Raw genomic sequence first — 23,453 nt, forward strand, 5'->3', positions numbered from 1 at the left:
AGAGTGAAGTGAAAGTTCAGTCAGGAGAGAGCAGAAAAATAAGAAAAGTATAAAAGAGACATACAAGACATGGTATCATTTGAGTCCAGAAGTAGAAGAGAGAGAAAATGGAGAAGCAATGTATCAAAGAGTAATAGCTGAACTTTCTGAAAACTGATAAATGAAATTAAAAAAAAAAAAATCATATCTAGGCACATCATGGTAAAACTGGTTAAAAACAAAGGGAAAATCTTTAAAAACCCAGAGAATAAAAGAGACACAAGAAAAAATTTAAAAATCTAAAAAATTAGACAATAATTAAAACTATTTCAACAAAGAAAAATCCAGCACCAGTTGGCCACCTTGTGTAGGCAACTCAATAACGGGAAAGGCAAAAAGATCTTAAACAGGGCTGACTGATGTGCTCGTAGATTACACATTAAAGAAACTACCACTTATCAAGTTTTGTTGATCTATGAAAGAAAAAAGCCATAACCACATGAAATGGAGCTAAAAAAAATTCTTCCCCTTTCCACCAACAACTCTGTGTGAGGCTGAATTTTCTTCATATATTTCAACCAAAACAACATGTCATAAACAGATTGAATGCAAAAGCAAATACGAGAATCCAGCTACCTTCTATTAAGTCAGACATTAAAGAGATTTGCAAGAATGTAAAAACATCATTCTTCTCAGTCATTTTTTTGTTTTGTTTTGGAAAATAGTTATTTCTCATAGAAATTTGCTATTTATTTTAATATATGATGAGTTTATAGTTATTTTAGATGAATTGACAAATTCATCTAAATTAATAATTAATAAAACTCATTTTAAAAGTAATGTTACAGAAATGGATCCCTGGTTGCACACCAGTTAAGAGCTACAGCTGCTAACCAAAGGTTGGCAGTTCAAGTCCACCAGCTGCTCCTTAGAAACCCTCTGGGGTAGTTCTACTCTGTCCTATAGGTTCCCTATGAGTCAGAGTCGACTCAATAGCAATGGGTTTATTACAGCAAATATTGGTTGATATAATCTACATACACAAAATCTCTTTCAGATCCTCAATAATTTTTAAGAATATGAAGGGATCCCAAGACAAAAATGTTTGAGAAGCACTGACTCAACTAGGACCAGTCTGTAAAATAATTTATCAGCTTGAAAATCCCTGTATCACGTAGGTAGTGTAAATTTGAATTCCACACCCATATGTGACTACCTCAGTCTTTAAATTTTCCTAGGAAACTTTTTTTCCTAACACAGAGCCCTGGACAAAGACAAGGTTCAATTTTCATTCCCCAGGATTATACTGCTAGTCCTTTTCAGACAAGAACTTTATATACTACAGGAAATACATACATACTTTTGATGCAAATAGGATATTAACAAAAATTATATGTAACAACTAAAAACAATCCTAATTTCAAGAAGTAAAAATCATATGATCCTAATCAAATCTTAGCAACTTATTCTGTGGATACTGACAAACTGATCCTAAAGTTTATACGGAAAGGCAAAGACTGAGAATAACCAAGACAATACAGAAGAACAAAGTCAGAGGGTTGACACCACCCAATTTCAAGACTTAGTACAAAGCTACAGTGATGGAGACAGTGTACTATTGGCAAAAGAACAGAAAAATAGATCAATAGAACAAAACAAAGAGCCCCAAAATAGGCCCATATAAATGTGGTCAAGATCTTTGAAAAAGGAACAAAGGCGATTCAATGGAAAAAGGATAGTGTTTTCAACAACTGCATCTAGGCAGAAGCCTTATTATATCTTTTGCAAAAATTAACTTAAAATGGATCACAGACCTAAATGTTAAAAGCTAAGCTATACAACTTCTAAAAGATAATATTGGAGAAAAATCTAAGTGACCTTGGGTTTTGCAATGAGTTTCTAGATAAAACACCAAAATACAATCCATAAAAGAAAAAACTGAAAGTTAGACTTCATTAAAATCAAAAACTTCTGCTCTGCAAAGGACACTGCAAAGAGAATGAAAAGACAAGCCACAGATTGGGAGAAAATAGCTACAAAACACATATCTGATAAAGGACTTGTATCCAAAATAATACAAAGAACTCTAACTCAACAATAAGAAAACAAAAAATCCTGTTAAAAAAAATAGGCAAAAAATCTAAACAGATACCTCACCAAAGAAGATATACAGATGGCAAATAGGCATATGAAAAGATGTTCAACATCATATGTAATTAGGGAATTGCAAATTAAAAACAGCAATGTGATAGCACTACACATCTATCAGAATGACTAAAATACCAAAACACTGACAACACCAAATGCTGACTAGGATGTGGAGCAACAGGAACTCTCATTCATTGCTGGAGGAATGAAAAGTGGTACAGCGACTTGGGAAGGCAACCTGGCAGTTTCTTACAAAGCAAAACATAGTCTCACCATATGATCCAGGAATCATGCTTCTAGATTATTTACTCAAATGAGTTGAAAACTTATGTCCATAAAAAACCTGAATGTAAATGTTTATAGCAGCTTTATTTGTAGTTGCCAAAAACTGGAAGCAACCAAGATGTCCTTCATTAGGAGAATAAATAAGCAAACTGTAGAACATCCATACAACAGTTATGAAAAGAAATTAGCTATCAAGCCATGAGAAGACAGAGGAACCTTAAATGCATTCTGCTTAGCAGAAGAAGCCAAAATGAAAAGGCATACTGTATGATTCCAATTATATAACATTTTAGAAAAGACAAAAATATACCAAAAACCAAACTCAGTGCCATCAAGTCAATTACCAACGCACAGCAACCCTATAGGACAGAGTAGAACTGCCCCATAGAGTTTCCAAGAAGCGCCTGGTGGATTCAAACTGCCAGCCTTTTGGTTAGCAGCCGTAGCTCTTAGCCACTGCACCACCAGGGTTTCTGACAAAACTATAGAGACAGTAAAAAGATTAGTGGTTGCCTGGAGCTTGCAGGGGCAAGGGAAAGGATTAATAAGTGGAGATTAGGGCATTTTTAAGGACAGTGAAACTATTCCGTATATTTCAATGATGGATAAATGATATCACACGTTTGTCAAAATCCATACAGCTATACAACACAAAGAATAAGCCCTACTCTAAATTATGGCCTTTCATTAATATTAATGTCTCCATATTGGTTCACCAATTAGAACAAATGTACCACCCAATGTAAGATGATAATAATAGGGGAAGCAATGCAGGGGTGTGGGGAGGGGAGGAGGAGATATACGGGAACTCTCTGTACTTTCCATGTAATTTTCTTATAAACCAAAAACTTCTCTAAGATATCAAGTATATTAAAACAATTTTTAAAACCTGACTAAAGGTGGCTATAGCAAAAAAAAAAAAAAAAATTACATGGTTCATATTCTCTGATCTCAATGTAAAAAAAAAAAAAAATCATTCTAAAAAAAAGGCAACCAATAGCAATTTAATGTTTTTGAAATTAAGAAAATTCTAAAAATAATCATTGGACAAAAACAAAACTGAAGTTGAAATTATTGCTAATTTGGACAATGTTTTGCACCAAAAAAATAGACTAAGTGGTGATTAGTCTAAAATTTAGCACAACTGCAAAACAGGTCAGTGAGAAATCCAATCAACCTTTATATTCTGTAATTGTTCCCCTAGAGGGGGAAACTGTATTAAGAATTTTTGCTATACAAAGAAAATTTAATTTTAATCAGTTAAATACTAAACATTTTACAATAAAATCTGGAAATTAGAAGGTGGAATAATATATGGCTCATAAATACTATTCATAAACTTTCATAAAAATTCTCAATGAGAAGAACGAAAATTTTTTTCAATCTGGAAATACTGCTTAAATTTTAATTTGCTAATTATTCCTAACAAAGAAATAATGGGTATACAGTAGGTGAAGAGTACTTTTTTTTAGTCAAAGAAATCTAAGTGGGAATCCTTCTCCAACATTAATTGGGTGTGACCTTGAATACATTTACTTTTATAAGTCTCGTTTTCTTTCAAAGTAAAATCGGGCTAATAATACTACCTACTTCACAGGATTGTTGTAAGAATTACATAAAAGTGCTTAGCCTACAGTCAGACGTTTAGTAGGGCTCAATACATATTAACTATAATGCTAGTAATGATGACAACTAAGAAGAGGAAAAACAAAAATAAAGGGAAGATATTATATTTGCATCTGGCAAATGTCAAAGTAAGCAAGACAAAATCAAAAATTATTTTAGAAAAGGATTACACTTAAATATTTTCAAACATGTATCATTTTTCCCTAGAAGTAAGAGTGTTAACACTGTTAATATAATAATACAGTATAGTCACTGTACTGGGGCCCCTAGAAATGAATCAAACTGACATAGTAGCATACTCTGGTAATTAATCTCATAACACATGCATTTGAAATGAGTTCATGTTTTGATAAAACATCTTGCACATACACCGGATCAATTTTCTACATTACACTCTTGAACCTTAACTCTAATTTATTTCTTCACAGGGGTTAAGTAGGAACATACTAGGAAGTTATTTATTTCACCCTCTGATATTTCAAGGTAACTTTTAATAATAAATACAGAAGACAGACCAAAATAAATGTTAAAAATGTTTTCTCTTTCTCTGGAATATAAATCTCTTTCTTTTTGTAATTGTTATCAACTTTTAATTAATATATCCTACACCTGAATTTACTAATTATATTTTACACCTGAATTTACTAATTGGTTCCATATTGCACAATTTCTTTATAACAACAATCCCAACAATTCTGTATGTATTAGGACCTATTCTGACCATCTGGAGATAAAACCACTTAACTTTGTTATGCCTGACATCAATGTAATAATCAAGTTGGAAACATACACTACACTAAAATCTCCTAAGAGGTATCCTTCAATGATAATAACTGATCAGAAGTCTACGAAGGTTTTAAGGGGTAAATGGGGCTCAAAAAACAATCTGACCTGACACAACCCACTAACCTAACCCAAACAATCACCTTTAATGGACAGGTCATACAAGGTTATTTATATGAAAATGCAGCAATTAAGGATGTCAAGTGAAATAGTAAGGGAAGAGTAACTACTCGTGTGAGGGTATGCTAACTACAACATACAACCTTAAAGTCTCAGTAGTTTCACACAATGAAAGTTAGATTCTAGCTGAAAGGCAAAGTCCAGTGTGGTGAGAGAGTCTATGTGAGAGGTGAAGCAGCGAAGCTGGGGAAAGGCCGTTAGCAAAGTACATCATAAGCATCTGCCACAACACTTGGTCAAAATTCCTTTCACCTATTCCTACCCTTTTTCCCCCAGTATTTCTCACTGAGGAGCACCAGTTTCTATCATAGAGGTTATTCAAAGGCAGAGGAAGAAGAAATAACTACTACTGAACTTTTTACACTATCACGTTGAAACTGAATTTGATTAAATGACATTATATTTTGTAGGATACAAATATGTATTCCCTACACAACGTAAAATAGAGAAGTTTTACAAAAATGTGTTGTTTTCTTTAAAGTCTAAATATTATTTCCTCAAAAGTAAATAATTTTCAGAGAAAATACCACTTCATCTATTACATATTTATATTGTAGTTCATATTTCCATTAAATTCATTTTCTAAGTTAACCATTGTTGAGTACTAACTGTGCCATGGCCAGAGTGAGAACTTTTAGCACCCTGGCAAGGTGAACAATTTGGTGCCTCTTTAAAAAAAAAAAAAAATTTTTTTTTTTTTTTTTTAAATGAATATACCGACCCCATTACTGATTTCCCTCCTCTGTGGCTGCCGCTCCCCTCTCCTCAGTCTATACGAAAAGAGACATCTTCTTAAAATTTTCTCCAACTTTGGTGGGCAGACTTCACAATTTTAGGGGTCCCCATGGGCTTCAGAAACCCTGGTGGCTCAGTGGTTAAGTGCTACGGCTGCTAACCATAAGGTTAGCAGTTCAAATCCACCAGGCACTCCTTGGAAACTCTATAGGGCAGTTTTACTCTGTCCTATGAGGTTGCTATGAGTTGGAATCGACTTGACGGCAATGAGTTTTTTTGGTTTTTTTGGTTCATGGGCTTCACACTCTATTGACAGTGCACACTAGTCCTTCATCAATTGACCAACCACCCTAGCTGAACTCTTCTGATCAATTTCCAGTTGGTTTTGCTCCAGGTAAGACAGTGTTCACATCTTATCTCTCCCTGCAGGCTCTTGTCTCTCTTTAAATTCGGAGCCATTTGGTTGCCCTGTGATCTCAGTTCTCCAATGGTTTCAAAAATTTGCAGTCTTTCCAGGTTTTCTTTCATTGTAAGGATGGAGGTTACAATGTTTATAGCTGTATAAATGGTTTCAAAAATTTGCAGTCTTCCCAGGTTTTCTTTCATTGTAAGGACGGAGGTTACAATGTTTATAGCTGTATACGTCCTTCAGCAAAAACCTGAAGTGCTATGACTCTGTTCATTTTTACTTCCTTGAGTCTACCAGTGCTGCCTCGCCTTTGGTTAGTAGTACACTCTCTACCCAGAAAAAAATCTTAAATCTTCAAGTACTAGCTCAAATATTCTCTGTTCAAACTGTCCTTATCCCTCCAAAAAGAATTAATCACTCCCTTTTCAGTACTCCAGTACTCTCTTCATTCCATTCCATTAGATAAATTTACTGAATACTTACTTTGGGGTTCCTTTGGTTTTCAGACCAAAATTCCCATCCTGAAAGAAATTCCTTTAAGATCTTATGCTTTGACTTCATTTTTAAGGTTAGAGAATATGAAGAAATTAAGTAAGAACTGTTTCTGCTCATGTTCTCTGAATTTTAAAACCTCAATGGCTAGCCAAAATCATGGTCATCTAACTTGAAATCTTTAGGACAATTCTACAGCAAATAATATTGTTGTTTTTGAAAAAAACAAACTAAAGAATCATATTCCACAGCTAACAGGCTTTTTTGGATATAAATGTTTACATTTATTTATAGTTTTGAAGCATCTTTATTAAAATTTTCCTAGTATTCTCTACTTATTATCATTGTAATTTACTGTATGTGTTAAATACAATAGGTGTTTACACATACATAATTTAAACCCACAAAAACTTGATTTTAATGATACATGTGAATAAAAAATAGAAACAATTTAGCCTGAAACAACTGCTTTTTGAAGTTAATTTTTTGGGGAGGAATAAATCTTGAGACTAATAAGTACATAATAAAAAGAACAAAAACCACTTATAAAAGTGCTAACAGCACAGTAAAAAAAAACAGTGGGTTCGTGTATATTGAAAGAGGAGATGACAAAAGGAACCAGATGAAGAGGAGTTTAAAGAACCAATTGAAAGGGTTAAAGAGCTACAATTATCAGAATTAATAATGTAAGATTCTAGAGAAAAAAAGGCATAAAAAACATTAGACTAGAGTTATTTAAGAAGATATGGAAGAAAATGTGTTCTGTGGGATCTGTTTTACACCTCTATAAAACTGTCATTTTAGAAGTTTTCATTTTGAAGGCAATCGATAACATGCAAGTAAAAACAGCTTATAACATCAGTTGCTTAACTAGCACAACACTAAATCTGAAAAGGAAAAACAATAATTACTTCTACAACACAAATGCAATTCACAAAATTTCTAGAAAATTATTTTTACTTACAATTGGCACTGATCCCCTTTTATTCCTTTGGTTGTGCAGAAACATTTTCCTGTATGCATATGACAAATATTTGCATGGCCACTGCATGTACAAGCTGTAAGTAAAACCAAAATGACACTGAATACTCCACATCACAAACATGTATTTCAGGGCGGGTATTATTATAATTATTACCTCATTTTTATACCATGTTATATTCTCTTACCACTACAAAAACTAAGGTAAGTATAAGTTATTTTTCATTAAAGGGAGGTAAATTTGCCTATTTGAAAGTTTTGTGAAACTCTTTAAGTCTTTAAGGGTATCTGGAAGTCTGTAATGGATCCAAGTATTCATCTAATTCTCTTTTGGGCCTCTTTCCTTTTCTTATTTGGTACATCTCTTAACGGAATGAGTTTCAAAGAGTTAAATTTAGGGCAAGAGCTTTATATTCAAAACACTTAGCTTCAAAACCTGTTTCTACAATCACTAGCTATGCGATCTTGGGCAATTTATTTAACTTCCCTAGGCTTAGTTTCTTCTTCTGCAAAAAGAGAATGACAGTATTTAGCTCTCAGGATCATTGTGAAAAATAAATGAGATAATGTACTTTAAAGTACTTAACGTATGTCAAGCACTGAATAAATGCTGGTATTACTGGCATTACTATTACTCTTGCTAACAATAAAAATACAGCTACAAATTGTATAAAAAAGCATTTACGTGGGTAACATGCATAGATGTTAATAATAAGAGAAACCACCTTCTGGGAGGAATGGGGCTATGTGGGAACTCTCCGTACTTTCTGCACAACTCTCTGTAAACAAAGAAGTCTCTAAAAAATAAAGCCTATTTAAAAAAAAAAAAAAAGGTTGGTTTCTTCTCCCCCCAATCATCCTTTGGAAACCCTGGTGGCATAGTGGTTAAGAGGTATGGCTGCTAATCAAAAGGTCAGCGGTTCAAATCCACCAGACACTCCCTGGAAACTCTATGGGGCAGTTCTACTCTGTCCTATAGGGTCACTATAAGTCGGAATCAACTTGACGGCATCGGGTTTGGTTATGGTTTGGTTAATCATCCTTTATAAGTTCCTGAGACCATTCTCAGTTTTCGCGTTCTAGAATACAATGAAACATTCCATGGGATAATAGCTACATGTGCTCAGTTATGTTCATATGAACACAAAGTCTCATTTTCCTTACTTTGCTTTCCTTTGTTAAAGAGCAGTATTCCAATTATTTAGGACACAAAATTCACACTTCATTGTGCCCAGCATCCAACCAGTAGGTTATGTTCTAATTTCTACATGCACAATCTCTCTTGTATTTGACCTCTCCCTTTCATTCTGATAGAAACCCTGGTGGGTTTGGTCGCTAACCAAAAGGTCAGCAGTTCGAATCCACCAGGTGCTCCTTGAAGACCATATGGGGCAGTTCTACTCTGTCCTGTAGGGTTGCTGTGAGTCGGAATCGACTGGACGGCAACAGGTTTGGGTTTTTTGTTTTTTTCATTCTGACAGGCACCATTCAAGTTCTGTCAACCACTTTCTCTTATTGACACCATTTTTTTTTTTTCCCAGTTCCAACTCATGGCAACCCTGTATGTGTCAGAGTAGAAATGTGCTTCACACAGTTTTCATTGGCTGATTTTTTCAGAAGATCACCAGGCAGCTCTGGGCAGGCTTCAACCACCAGCCTTTTGGTTTTTAACTAGGTGTATTAACTATTTCTACCACCCTATTTGCTTAATCTGGACATTTTATACGAATGGAATCATACAATTTGAGGTCTTTTGTGACTGATTTTTTTTCACTTAATAATATTTTCAAGGTTCATCCATGTTGTAGCAAGTATCAGGACTTCATTCCTTTTAGGGCTGAATAATATTCCATTGGATGGATGAACCACATTTTTTTATCCATTCATCAGTTGATGGACATTTGGGTTTTTCCACTTTTTGACTATTAAGACTAATGTTGCTATGAATATTCATGTACAAGTTTTAGTGTGAATATCTGCTTTCATTTCTCTTGAGTACATACCTAGAAGTAGATTTGCTGCTGGGTCATACATTAACTCTATGTTTAACATTTTGATGAAGGAACTGCCAAACGGTTTTCAAAAGCAGTTGCAAATGAGTATAAAACCAGCAGTAGTTTATGAGGGCTCCAATTTCTATACATGTTCGCCAACACCTCCTATCAGCTATCTTTATTATTATTACAGTTATTCTAATGGGTGTGAAGTGGAATCTCATTGTGCTCTTTGTTTGATTTCTCTAATGACTATTGATGTTGAGCATATTTTCATGTTCTTATTGGTTATTTGTATATCTTCTCTGTAGTAATGTCTATTTAAATGCTTTGTTCTTTTTTAATTGGGTTATTTGTCTTTTTGTTATTGAGTTGAAGGATTCTTTTATATATTCTGAATACAAGTCCCTTATCAGATACATAATTTGCAAAAAACTTTCTCCCGTTCTTTGGGTTTTCTTTTTACTTTCTTAATAGTACTGATTGCAGTACAAATTTTTAAACTTTTGATTAAGTCCAATTTACCTACTTTTTCTTTTGTTGCTTGTCATCTTGGTGTCATATCTAGGAAACCATTGCCAAACTCAAATTTACAAAGATTTATTCTTACATTTTAAAAGTTTAATAGTTTTCACTCTTAAATTTAGGTCTATAATTGACTTTGAGTTAATCTTCGTATATGGTATGAGGTAGGGGGTCCAACTCCATTCTTCGCATGAGAATATCCAGTTGTCTCAGCAGCGTTTGTTGAAAACGTTATTCATTCACATTTACTTATGTTGGCTTTTTTGTTGAAAATCAATTTACCATAAATGTAAGAATTTAATTTTGTAACTCCCATTTCTATTCCTTTTATCTGTATGTGTGTAATTACACCAGTACCACAATGTGTTTATTATTGTAGCTTTACAGTGAGATTTGAAAATGAGATGTGTGAGCCCTCCAACTATGTTCTTTCAAAGTTTGTTTCGGATATTCTGAGTCCCATGCAAGTCCATATGTAGAATTAACTTGTCAATTTCTACAAAGAAGTCAGCAGAGATTCTGACAGGAATTGTGCTGAATCTGTATATCAATATCTTATTTCTATCCACAAACATAGTATCTCTTTCTATTTATTTAGAACTTTCAAATTTCTTTCAGCAACGTATTGTAGCTTTCAGGGTACAAGTCTTGCACTTCTTTTGTTAAATGATTTCCTAAGAACAGTATTCTATTTAATGTTATTTTAATTGGAATTGTTTTAATTTCATTTTCAGATTCCTCATTGTCAGTATATAGAAATACAAGACTTTTGCATACTGATTTTGTATCCTGCAGCCTCTCTGAAATTATTTACTATTCTAATATATATTTTTAGTAAAATTCTTTAGAATTTGCTATATACAAGATCATATTATCTAAAAGCAGCAATATTTTTTTATTTCTTCCTTTCTAATTTGAATGCCTCTTATTTATTTTCCTTGCCTAATTGCCTTGGCTAGAATCTCCTCACCATGATGAAAATAAGTGGCAAGAGTTGATATCCCTGTCTTGTTCCTGTGGATGTTTTATAGATGCCCTTTATCAAGTTGAGGAAGTACTCTTTTTATTCCCAGTTTGGCCTGACGACCTGCTTCCAAAAAAGCAGCCACTGAAAATCCTATGGATTACAGTTCTACTCCGGCACACATGAGGCTGCCGTGAGTCAGAATTGACTCCACAGCAACTGTTTGTTTTTTTGTTTTCATTTTTTCTTTCCTTCTTTCTTTTAGAGAGACAAAGTAGGTTAATGGTTGACTAGGCTGACAGTGGCCTGGGGTGGCTAGTGGGGGGTGGAAGAGTATGGTGAGTGACTACAGTGGGTATTTTTGCAGGGGTAATGAAAATGTTCTAAAATTAGATTGTGATGGAGATTTCATAGTTCTATTAAAAAAAATTTTTTTTAATTAACATACTGAAAATAATTAACAAAATACCCATTAAAAGGCTATTTTATGGTATATGAATTTTGTCTCAATAAAGATGTTTTAAAAACATTAATTTTGATGAAAATATGATATATTCTAGCACACTAAGCTTTTTGCTAATTGCTAACAGTTAATTACTTTGAAAAATTCGATGATTACTACAAAATAAATATACCCCCACCCTTGAAACACACACACACAAAGCAAGCTTTGGTACCACACAGATTTCCAAGAATCTCCCTTTTTCAGTAGACCAGATTTCTTCATAAAGTTGTAAGTTTTCCTTCATGAAGCATATTTTTTAAAATAAGCTAAGTTTCCTTTAAGTTTTTAGATGTTAGCTATGGGAATTTAAAATGTAAGGATTACAGAAATATAAGATAAGGTGTAGAACTGCAAGGAATAAATGCAACTATTATTGAGCAATAAAGGGACACCAGATATACAGATAATATATAACCTCATAAATAGTGAATGAATATATCATGACATCTTTTAATATTAAGCTGCAGAGTTTCATATTACTACTGCCTTTTATTCAGAACTTCACTGAAAAAAAAGTATATTAATATTTAAAAACTTGGATCAAACCTTTATTTATTCTTTATGGCACAACTGGATAATAGTTATGCTTACAGAGTTTCTTAAAAGAATTATCACTGTATATAGTAACTTTAATAATTTCTGAGACAAAAATAAATTGTGTTAAAAACACCTTTTAACGTGAGCTCATTTTGAGAGAATTCCCTGGTGGTGCTGTACTTCAGGGTAAAATTACACAAATGCATTTTAAATTCAATTGTTTAAAATTTATACTTCATGACAGTGTTGAAATTATTCTGTTGTCAGCATTTGAGGGTTTGAGGCTATCTTTTCATGCTCAATAAGCACCTATGAAATCATCACACACTAGCCTTTTGTTTGTCAAATTTTATATAATGTTGACTTTTTTTTATAGCCTAGATATACACTAGAGGGATATAACGTGGTCACATATTTCTGTCCCCTCTACAATCAATGGGTTTTTTTTACAATATATGTTACAGTATCAAAGTTACAATATCAACTGATAAGAAAACTAAAGAATAAGGGCAGAAAAAAGATGCTGTAAAGGTTATTTAAACAAGTTACATATGAAGAACATACTTTAGCACGTGTTTCAAAGACAAGTTTATGCTCCTACGTCCTTTCATTAATGTATCACTGCTATCTATAGTATGCATATGACAACAACTTCTGAAGGTTAGGAGACCATGCCAATTTAGCTTCTTTTGTATGTTTCTAACATAATTACACTTAATAATATTTCATAGGTATGTTACCATATTATATTTCAAACATATTAAGGATTCTGGTACAGGCAAAAGTTCAAACTGTTCATGATTTAAAATCCTGTTCTTCAAGCTTATATTCTTCTTTTATTTACAGCTTTCTATTACCTTCCTAGGGCTGCCATAAACAAGCTTCACAAACTGGGTATCTTAAAATAATAGATATTTGTCTTCTCACAGTTCTGCCACCTAAAAGTTCAAAATCAAGGTGTCAGTAGGGCCAGGCTCTCTCTGAAGACTGTAGGGGAAGATCCTTCCTTGCCTCTGCCTAGCTTCTGATGTACTTTTTTACAGGTTACTCTTCGGATGAACAGTTTCTGTTTAAATTCAAACCACTGTGAAGGAAGGATTATCAGATGCTTACATTTGCATTTAGAGGAAGAAGAGAGTGGAAAAAATGGAGTACATAAGAAAATATTAGGGTTACTGAGCATTTGAACCTTGAGGGGCATATCTGCCAAAGACAACAAAGGTTTCAAAAAATCTGTCTACAGAAGAGGCAAACTAGCTAAAAATATTATAGAAGCGATGCAGTGGAGAACTGTGTTTATGATGCAGCTGAAAAGAGGCAGCTCTGCTTTGCATGACTTAAACAGGCTTTCTTGATTTTCTTAATATCATTGACTTTATATTTAAAAAACATTATTCCAAAGAGATTCTTTGATCAAAGTTTACCTTCATGGCTATATCATAAACTAATACCTTCACAGGATTATATAATTATTCATTTAATGGCCTCTTTCTGGAATATTTTAAAACTCAGTTTGGATTTTCTCTGCTACATAAGATGATAATACATACTCAGAAAATACAAACTAACTTTAATTTTGCCATGTTAAAACAATGAATAGAACCAAGATTGCCTTCTCAAGTGATTTTCACTTATCTGCAATTTTAGATTATTTAGGACAATGCCCCACTTTGAGAGAATTAACATTCTATATTTACTTCATGAAATGCTCAGGTTTATTTGGTTGTAAATTTTCTGCTTCTACGAAATATATATACATACATATAAAGTTAGGTAAGCACACAACTTAAAAATGTAGAAAAAAGAACAAAAATAAACTAAAAGATATAAATTAAGAAATATATAATCAAACTTTACTAAAAGCAATTAGAAATGTAATGTTAAACAATTTATGCATAATACCAACCAAATCACTAAAAATCTTTGCAATTAATTTAACCAAAAAGATTAAGACCCAGATGAAAAAAAACTACTAGTCATGCAAGACTGGAACCCTTTTTAATGTCAGCATATTTTTTTATTTGGAGAAGTGGTTTTCATTAAAATATTTTTTTATGATTATTAACATTGCTGTTACTGTAGTTGTTGTTAGACACTGAGCACATTGTTGCAGCCACTATGTCAATCCATCTTGTTGAAGGCCTTCCTCTTTTTCTTTGACCTTCTACTTTACCAAGCATGATGTCCTTCTGAACAACAGTCCTCCCGATAACATGTCCAAAGTACATGAGACGAAGTCTCATCATCATTGCTTCTAAGGAGGATCCTGGCTGTACTTCTTCCAAGACAGATTTGTTCGTTCTTCTGGCAGTCCGTGGTATATTCAATATTGTTTGCCTACACCATAATTCAAAGGTGTGAACTCTTCTCAGGTTTTCCTTTTTCACTGTCCAGCTTTCACATGCATTTGAGGCAACTAAAAGTACCAAGGCTTGGGTCAGGCTCACCTTAGTTCTTAAAGCAACGTCTTTGATTTTTAACACTTTAAAGAGATCTTTTGCAGCAGATTTGCCCAGTGCAATACATCGTTTCATTTCTTGACTGTTGCTTTCATGAGCTTTGACTATGGATCCAAGTAAAATGAAATCCTTGACAACTTCAACATTTTCTCTATTTATCATGATGTTACTTATTGGTCCAAATGTGGTTATTTTTTGTTTTCTTTATGTTGAGGTGCAATGCATACTGAAGGCTATAGTCTTTGATCTTCATGAGTAAGTGCTTCAAGTCCTCTTCATTTTCAGCAAGCAAGGTTGTGTCATCTGCATAATGCAGGTTGTTAATGAGTCTTCCTCCAATCCTGATGCTGTGTTCTTCATATAATCCAGCTTCTCGGATTATGTACCCAGCATACAGACTGAATAAGTATGGTGAAAACATACAACCCTGACATACAACTTTCCTGAGTTTAAACCATACAGTATCCCCTTGTTCTGTTCAAATAACTGTCCCTCGGTCTATGTTCCTAATGAACACAGCTAAGTTCTGTAATTCCCATTCTTCACAATGTTACCCATAATTTGTTATGATCCACACAGTTGAATGTCTTTGCATAGTCAATAAGACATAGGTTAACATCTTTCTGGTATTCTCTGCTTTCAGCCAAGATCCATCTGACATCAGCAAGGATATTTCTTGTTCCTCGTCCTCTTCTGAATCCAGCTTGAATTTCTGACAGTTCACTGTCAATGTACTGCTGCAAACACTTTTGAATGATCTTCAGAAAATTTCACTTGTGAGTGATATTAGTGATAATGTTTGATAATTTCCGCATTCCGTTGGGTCACTTTTCTTTAGAATGGCCACAAATATAAATATCTTCCAGTCGGTTAGCCAAATTTCTTGGTATAGACAAGTGGGCAACTTTAGCGCTACATCCATTTGTTGAAACATCTCAACTGATATTCCATCAATTCCTGGAGCCTTGTTTTTCACTAATGCTTTCAGTGCAGCTTGGACTTCTTCCTTTAATACCATCAGTTTTTGATAATATGCTATCTCCTAAAATGGCTGAATATTGACCAATTATTTTTAATGTTTTTGATGCTTCCTGCATCATTCAATATTTTTCCCATAGAATTCTTCAATATTGCAACTCGAGGCTTGAATTTTTTACTCAGTTCTTTCAGCTTGAGAAATGCTGAGCATGTTCTTCCCTTCTGCTTTTCTAACTCCAGGTCTTTGCATATTTTATTATAATAGTTTATTTTGTCTCCTCAAGCTGCTCTTTGAAATGTTCTGTTCAGCTCTTTTATGTCATCATTTCTTCCATTTGCTTTAGCTATTCCATGTTCAAGAACAAGTTTCAGAATGTTTTCTGACATCCGTTTTGGTCTTTCTTTTCTATTGTTTTAAGGACCTTTTGCTTTCTTCGTGTATGATGTCCTTGATGTCATTCCACAACTCATTTGGTCTTTGGTCATTAGTGTTCCTATTTTTGAAATAGTCTCTAAATGCAAGTGGGATATACTCAAGGTTGTACTTTGCCTCTCATAGACTTGCTCTAATTCTCTTCAGCTTTAATTTTAACTTGTGTATGAGCAACTGATGACCTGTTCTGCAGCAGGCCTTTGTCCTTGTTCTGACTGATGATACTGAGCTACTCTATCATCGCTTTCCTCAGATGTAGTTGATTTGACTCCTGTGTATTCCATCTGGAAAGGTCCATGTGTATAGCTGTTTATGTTGTTGAAAAAGGTATTTGCAGTGAAGAAGTCTTTGGTCTTGCAAAATTCTATCACGCAATCTCTGGCATCATTTCTATCAGCAAGGTCATATTTTCCAACTACTGATCCTTCTTTGTTTCCAACTTTCTCATTTCAATCACCAGTAATTATCAATGCATCTTGATTGCACGTTTGACAAATTCAGACTGCAATGTTAGATTGGCTTTAGAAAGTTGAATTTAAAAAATAATACTTCAAATGTGCAGTGTATTTAAAGCGCCACCATTCAATATGAATCTATTTCCTGGGGACAGTGGTGGTTCAGTGGTAGAACTCTCGCCTTCTATGTGCGAGACCCAGGTGTGACTTCCATTCAATACACCGCACGTGCAGCCACCGCCCATCTGTCCGTGGAGGCTTGCGTGTTGCTATGATGCTGAACAGGTTTCAGAGGAGCTTCCAGACTAAGACAAACTAGGAAGAAAGGACAGGCAATCTACCTCCGAAAATCAGCCAATGGAAACAATTTATAAGAAATTTAAGAATGTATCTATTTCCTTCTTTACCTTAACATTATCATGGACTTTGATTGTTAAAAAAAACACATCCACTAATTTAAAAAAATGAACTTTTCTCAATAAGGTGAACTGAAAATGGAGAAATGGTAGTAAATTTGTACTTTCAAGGCTTTACCAACTGATTTTAGCTACTACTGCATGGAGAATAATTCAACTAGATGTGACGTATTATTTATTTAGTTGGATAATGTGATCCTAAAAAATAAAACTAACTTTCATATATCACATCACGGTAGAGAAGCCATAGACAGCAAAACAATATTTTGTCAACTTCAGGAAATAAGGAAACTATGAGGACTTTTCTATAGTAAAAATACACTGAAGAAAAAGAAACAATTGTTACCTGTACACTGCCCTCCATTGGTTGGATCTCCGTAATAACCAGGCATGCATTCTTGACACTGCTTTCCTGTGGTCAGATTTTTACACTGTTCACACACATTATTATTTATGCACGTGCTATGTCCATTACACTGGCAAGCTAGAAAAAATGGTAAACAGTGTTACAAATACCACATGACAATATCAAGTATGATAACTATCAAGACAAAGAATTTATTTTAAAATTCTAGATGGTAGCAAAGTCCAAAAGTCCTAAGATTTTTTTATTGCATACAATATGTTGCTCAAAATACTAACATAAGACATTACAGTAAGTTGTGTGTTGAAATTTTACCTTATGTTCTATGAAATCAAGGTTTGGAGACAAAGTAAAACAAAAACTGTAGCTAAGGAAAGAATACTTTTCAGCATAGTCCTTAAAGATTCATATGAATGCTTTATCTATTAGGGTTCATAAAACCCATTCCAAACCCGTTGCCATCCAGTCAATTCCAACTCATAGCAACCCTTATGGGACAGATTAGGACTGCCCCATAGGATTTTCAAGGAACAGCTGGTGGATTTGAACTGCCAACCTTTTGGTTAGCAGCCAAGCTCTTAACCAACGCACCACCAGGACTTCAAGGTTCATAAACATAGGACTAAATTACAGCTTTGATAATGCTAAATTGCATCTTAATTATATATAAAACAAAGCACTGATAAATATAGAAAATTATATGCCATTAGGTCCTTACTTCAAGGACGTAAATTAGTAGTAAAAGTAACAAAAACAGCCCTTTTAAACCATTTGCATAAATGTTTACCTTCTTTGAGCAAGAACAGCTTCATCGCTTAACTAAAATCCTATCTGAATTCGAACTAAAGGGAATCAGATTTTCAGCTTAAAGAATTTTGATGTCTTTACAATCTGAGACTTTTAATAAATTTTCATATTACAGTGAAACCTGTGAGAGCCAGACCTTGACCAGACTACATTGTTTTTCTAGGTCTCCGAAGTTTTCAGCCTATGACAGGGAGCAGTCTTGCTACTTTTCTATCACTTTTCTTTAGTAAAAACCATTTGCGTTTTCCTCCTCGGACAGGTTCCAGCTTTCGCAAGTTTTACTGTAATATTATACCAGAACCCAAAAACTTCAGATTGAGATAATGTTCATAAAAAAAAATGAACAAAAACCATTGTGGTTGAGTTGATTCCAACGCATAGTGACCCTACAGGACAGAGTAGAACAGCCCCATAGGGTTTCCAAGGTTAGTGATCCTATAGGACAGAGCAGAACTGCCCCATAGGATTTGCAAGGCTGTAATCTTCAAGGAAGCAGACTGCCACATCTTTCTCCTGTGGAGCAGTTGGCGGGCTCAGACCACTGACCTTTCGGTTACCAGCCTAGCCCTTAACAACTGCACCACCAGAGCTCCTTTTAGTGCCTATATAGGACCTAATATGGACTCAGATTGGTAACCGCTCACCCTAACATCTTCAACACTGTCCCTTTCGTACTTACAACTAATATAGCAGTTAGCATTTAACTGAGCACTCTCTCACTCTAGCCAGAAAGACAATGTTCAGTCAGTTCTAGTTCTTTGTGGCTGGCATCTGTTCTGATCGGTCAGTGTACATACTGAATCAGTTTTAAAATATTGTAAATACCTCCCAATGGTCAAATACAGTACCACGTGCTACACATGAATTATATATCATTTCATCCTCACAATAATTCTTTGTGGAAGGTGCTATTTATAGGATCATATCTAAAATGAAGAAACCTGGGTTAAGTAACTAACCAAAGCCATACGGCCAATCAATGGCAGAGACAAACGTAAATCAGAAAGTCTGAAACAAAAGACCAGATATTAAATACAACATAAACTGCCTCTCAGATGCACGATAGGAGAGGGATCTGCCCAGAGACTCGCATAGTGTCTCAACATGAATTAACATCAGATGGTGAGGGTTTACACAAGAGTAAAAACCAAATACCAACATTTGATAGAAACTTTCAGAGGCATAACTACTGGGAAAAGGTTAAATAGTCACCATCCTCTTTACGAAATTAAGAAAACTAATAGTTTTCAAACTTTATATTACATTATGAAACAATTAGGAGAAATTTTAATATGTTAAGATAAATGTTCATGACAAATTAAGTGAAACAAGTTTACAAAACACTATTTGGAATGATCACAAATGTTTTAAAATGTATAAACATGCCTGTGGAAAATTAATCTACTAAGATTTTTCTGTATAACCAATTTTCTACAAAAATTTATATTATATAATAAGAAACTAATGTTATTGACAACACAATTTTTAAATAACTGGGACTGGGTATGGCTATTATTTCGTAGAAAATTTATTATGTGGCATCACTCCTTTAACGTACTCCGGTAAAAACAAAATTTATTGAGTCCCCATATGTATAAAACATTACTCGAAGATCTGAAATAAAATATGGGTTGTTTATACGTACTTTATGAAACTTCTGGCCAAAAAGAGGAAGTCACCAGACCAAAAAAAGAAGCTTTAACTTCTGAGTAAGATATTAAATTTAGCATCTGCATCTAATTCTCTCCTCACAGATTTCACTGAAATAACAAGGAAATTTCCCAGCAACAACAGAAATTTGAGTATTGTGCCAGCTACACAAATAAAACTAGAAAAAAGTAATCTACAATACTTCTAGAAACTGACCCCAGACATATTTGGAGCAACAGTTAAGGGCTCAGTTGCTAACCACAAGTTTGGCAGTGTTATGGATTGAATTGTTTCCCCCAAAAATGTGTGTCAACTTGTCTAGGCGATGATTCCCAGTATCCTGCGGTTGTCCTCCATTTTGTTATGTGATTGTAATTTTCCTATATGTTGCAAATGCTAACCTCTATGATGTTAATATGTTTATGATGTTAATAAGGCAGGATTAAAGGCAGTTATGTTAATGAGGCAAGATAAAGGCAGTTCTACTCTGTCACATGGGATCACTATGAGTCAAAAATCTACCGGATGGCACCTAACAACAACAAATTTCACTCAAATCCCCTTGCTTAAAGTGAGTTCTAAAGGCAAGGATGGGCATGAGTCAGCCAAGAAGCATATCACTACTACCCTCTTAAGACAGTTGCTAGAAAGTATGAAAAGGGGAAGTTCAATATGTCATTCACTTTATACATACCAAGCAGAAAGCTGGTATAATTTAGACCTAATTGCAGACAAAATTTCCAGAAAAAAAGACTGGTCACTGGCATAGCTTTTAACTAGTACGGTAGCAGTGGCAAAGGAGAAAGCATATTACACAGCGAAAACTGTGAGAGCCGGAACTTGATGAAAAACTGCCTTGTTTTTCGGGCTTCAAAGTTTTCCGCCTTTGACAGGGTGCTTACTTACTACTGCTCTCTATTAAGAATCCTATCTTGTATTAGTCTTGAGTTTTCTGTCTCTGACAGTTTTCCACCTTACAAAGGTTCTGACTTTCACAGATTTTACTGTATATAAAAAGATAGCCACAAGCATAATGGCTTTATCGAACACAGACAAGCCTATGATTGTTTTACTCCTCACTACCATCAGGGTGTCGGATCAACAGGTAATATAAATTTACATCTAATAGTTCTTCCAGGGTACACCATTATTTGAAAGGTCCTCAGTAACAACCTAGTGGCGAGACCTGAATAAAACTAAAGGGAAGCTATCATTTCCATTTTGTCTAAATTTTAAGGCCAATCCAGATGGTTCCTAATTTATGGACATACAAACAGAAAAATATCAAAATAAAGCATGATGAAAAATAAATCAAGATTTGATAAGCAAGTAAGGTACATAGTTTCGAAAAACATGTGTCCTCTAAAACAGATGCACAACATTTAAAAATATATACTTGGCATTCTCAATAAAATTCAAAAAATATATATACACAGAAACTCATGGCAAAATTTACCAGAAATGTTATTCTATACATGTTGTTGTTAGTTGCCTTCAAGTCAGTTCCAAGTAGAAATGGTTAAGAGAAGTTTGAGCTGTGGGTGAATTTTTGCTATACCTAGGTATTGCTTAAGTCTCTACATTTGTAGTAATTTGTTATGCAGCAGTAGACAACTAATACATTTTCCATAACAAAACAGCAAGAGAGGAAAAAAAATTGGTATGGTGCTATGTACACAAGTTATCTCTGGGAACTAAAAGGTGATCTTTGGCATACTCCAGTAAACCTTCATCTATTTTTATCCTCTGTTATAAGGTATAAAAATGGTTAGGATTGTTATGACCTCTTAGTAAATTAACATGTTTACCATTATGAAATGACCCTCTTTATTTCAGGAATTTTTTTTGCTTCAAAATCTATTTGTCTGGTATCAGTGAAGCCAACCCAGCTTTCTCTTAATTATTGCTAGCTAAGTGTTTCTATTCTTTTACTTTTAAATTATTTGTGCCTCCTACATTTTAGGTAGGTTTCTTACAGGCAACATATAGTTGGGTCTTGCTTTTTTATTCAATATGACAATCTCGCCCTTTTTATTGGGGTGTTTAAATCATTTATATTTAGTGTGATTATTAACATGGCTAAGCTTACCGTTTTGCTATTAGTTAACTGTCCTGTCTGCTTGCATTCCTCTTTTTCTCTTGTTCTGCTTTATTTTGAATTATTTTAATTCCATTTTACCTACTTTTTAGCTTATTAGCTATGACTCTTTTTGTTATTTTAGTAGTTGTTTTAGAGTTTAGAATATATACCTACAAGTTATAACAGTCTACCTTCAAATGATATTATACCATTTCACATACAGTGTAAGAAACTTAGAACACTGTACTGCCATTTTTCTCCCCTTGGCCTTCGAGCTATCGTGTCATATTGTTTATTTCTACATATGCATTAAACCCCACAATACTTTTTTGTCATTTTTACTTTGAACAGTTTCTTTTTAGATATTTCAATAACAAGAAAAACATCTTTACCCACATTGTTATTTCCATTATCTTCATTCCTTTGTATAGGTCCAGACTTATATCCAGAACAATTTTCTTCTGATTAAAGGACTTCCTTTATTACTTCTTGTAAAACAGGGCCACTGCTGATAAATTCTTACAGCTTTTGGAAGTCTGATGGAGTCTTTATTCACCTTCATTATTGAATGATACTATCGCTAAGTAAAGAATTGAGAGTTAACCTCTTTTTTCTTTTGATATTTGAAAGATGATGCTACACTGACTTCTCATTTTCAGTTTTACTAACGAGAAATGTGATATCAGGCTTATCTTTTCCTCTGTATGCATCTTTTTCTCCTTTGGCTGCTTAAATTAACTTTTATTATTGGTTTTAAGCAATGTGATTATTTTGTGCCTTTGTATAGATTTCTTCATGTTTCTTGTGCTGGGGTTCACTGACATTCTCGAGTCTGTGGGTTTTTAGTTTTCATCACACTTGGAAACTATTTGGCCATTATTTCTTCTCTCCTTTAGGATATCCAGTTATAATAGTAGGCCACATGATATTGTTCCACAGCTCATGCATGCTCAGCTCATTGTTTTTCAGACATCATCCTGTGTGTACTTCATTTTGTGTACTTCCTATTGTTTGTCTTTGAGTATACCAATCTTTTCTTTTGCAATGTCTAATCTTATATTAAGCTCATTAAATTTATTTTTCATGCCAAACATTGCAGTTTTCATATTTATAAGTTTTACTTGGGTCTTTTTTATATTTTCTGTGATTTACTTAACATATTCAATATTTCACCTTTTTCTTAAACATATGGAATACAGTTGTAACAACTATACTTTTTTTTTTCCAACTAATTCTACCATCGGATTCATTTCTGGGTTGGTATCAGTTGGTTCATTTTTTTTTTAATTATGGGTGTTATTTTCCTGTTTCTCAGTATACCTGCTAATTTTTGATTGGATGCCAGACAACGGGAATTTTTCATGTTACCTTGCTGGATATTTTTGCATTTCTATAAATATTCTTCAGTTTTGTTCTAGGATGTGGTTAATTGGAAACAGTTTGCTCATTCTGGTCTTGCTTTGAAGCTTTGTTTCATAAGATCAATGTAAGATTTAGCCTAGGGCTAATTTTTACACACAACTGAAACAAAACCCTTCTGAGTACTCTACTAGCTATCTAAAGAATAATGAGCTTTTCTACCCTATGTGCTAGGAGCAGACAATATCCCAAGCCCTCCGTGTTATTGGTGATTGTTTCTCTTATTCTTTTCTAGTATTTCTTTCTGAA

At 34.0% G+C, this 23,453-nt stretch overlaps 1 protein-coding gene across 2 annotated transcripts in view; it reads right to left on the bottom strand.

Moving 5' to 3' along the window:
• The window catches only part of ATRNL1 (attractin like 1), a 697,793-nt gene that overhangs the window by 504,435 nt on the left and 169,905 nt on the right, over window positions 1–23,453 (bottom strand). For both annotated transcript variants that reach the window (XM_023546681.2, XM_003409111.4), the window contains 2 exons: window positions 17,231–17,368; window positions 7,602–7,695 (listed from right to left, as the gene is read on the bottom strand). In XM_023546681.2, the coding sequence (XP_023402449.2) occupies window positions 7,602–7,695; window positions 17,231–17,368 (232 nt within the window). The remainder of the gene's footprint in view (window positions 1–7,601; window positions 7,696–17,230; window positions 17,369–23,453) is intronic.

Source organism: Loxodonta africana, chromosome 16 (assembly GCF_030014295.1).
Source record: "Loxodonta africana isolate mLoxAfr1 chromosome 16, mLoxAfr1.hap2, whole genome shotgun sequence".
Taxonomy (NCBI): Eukaryota; Metazoa; Chordata; class Mammalia; order Proboscidea; family Elephantidae; genus Loxodonta; species Loxodonta africana.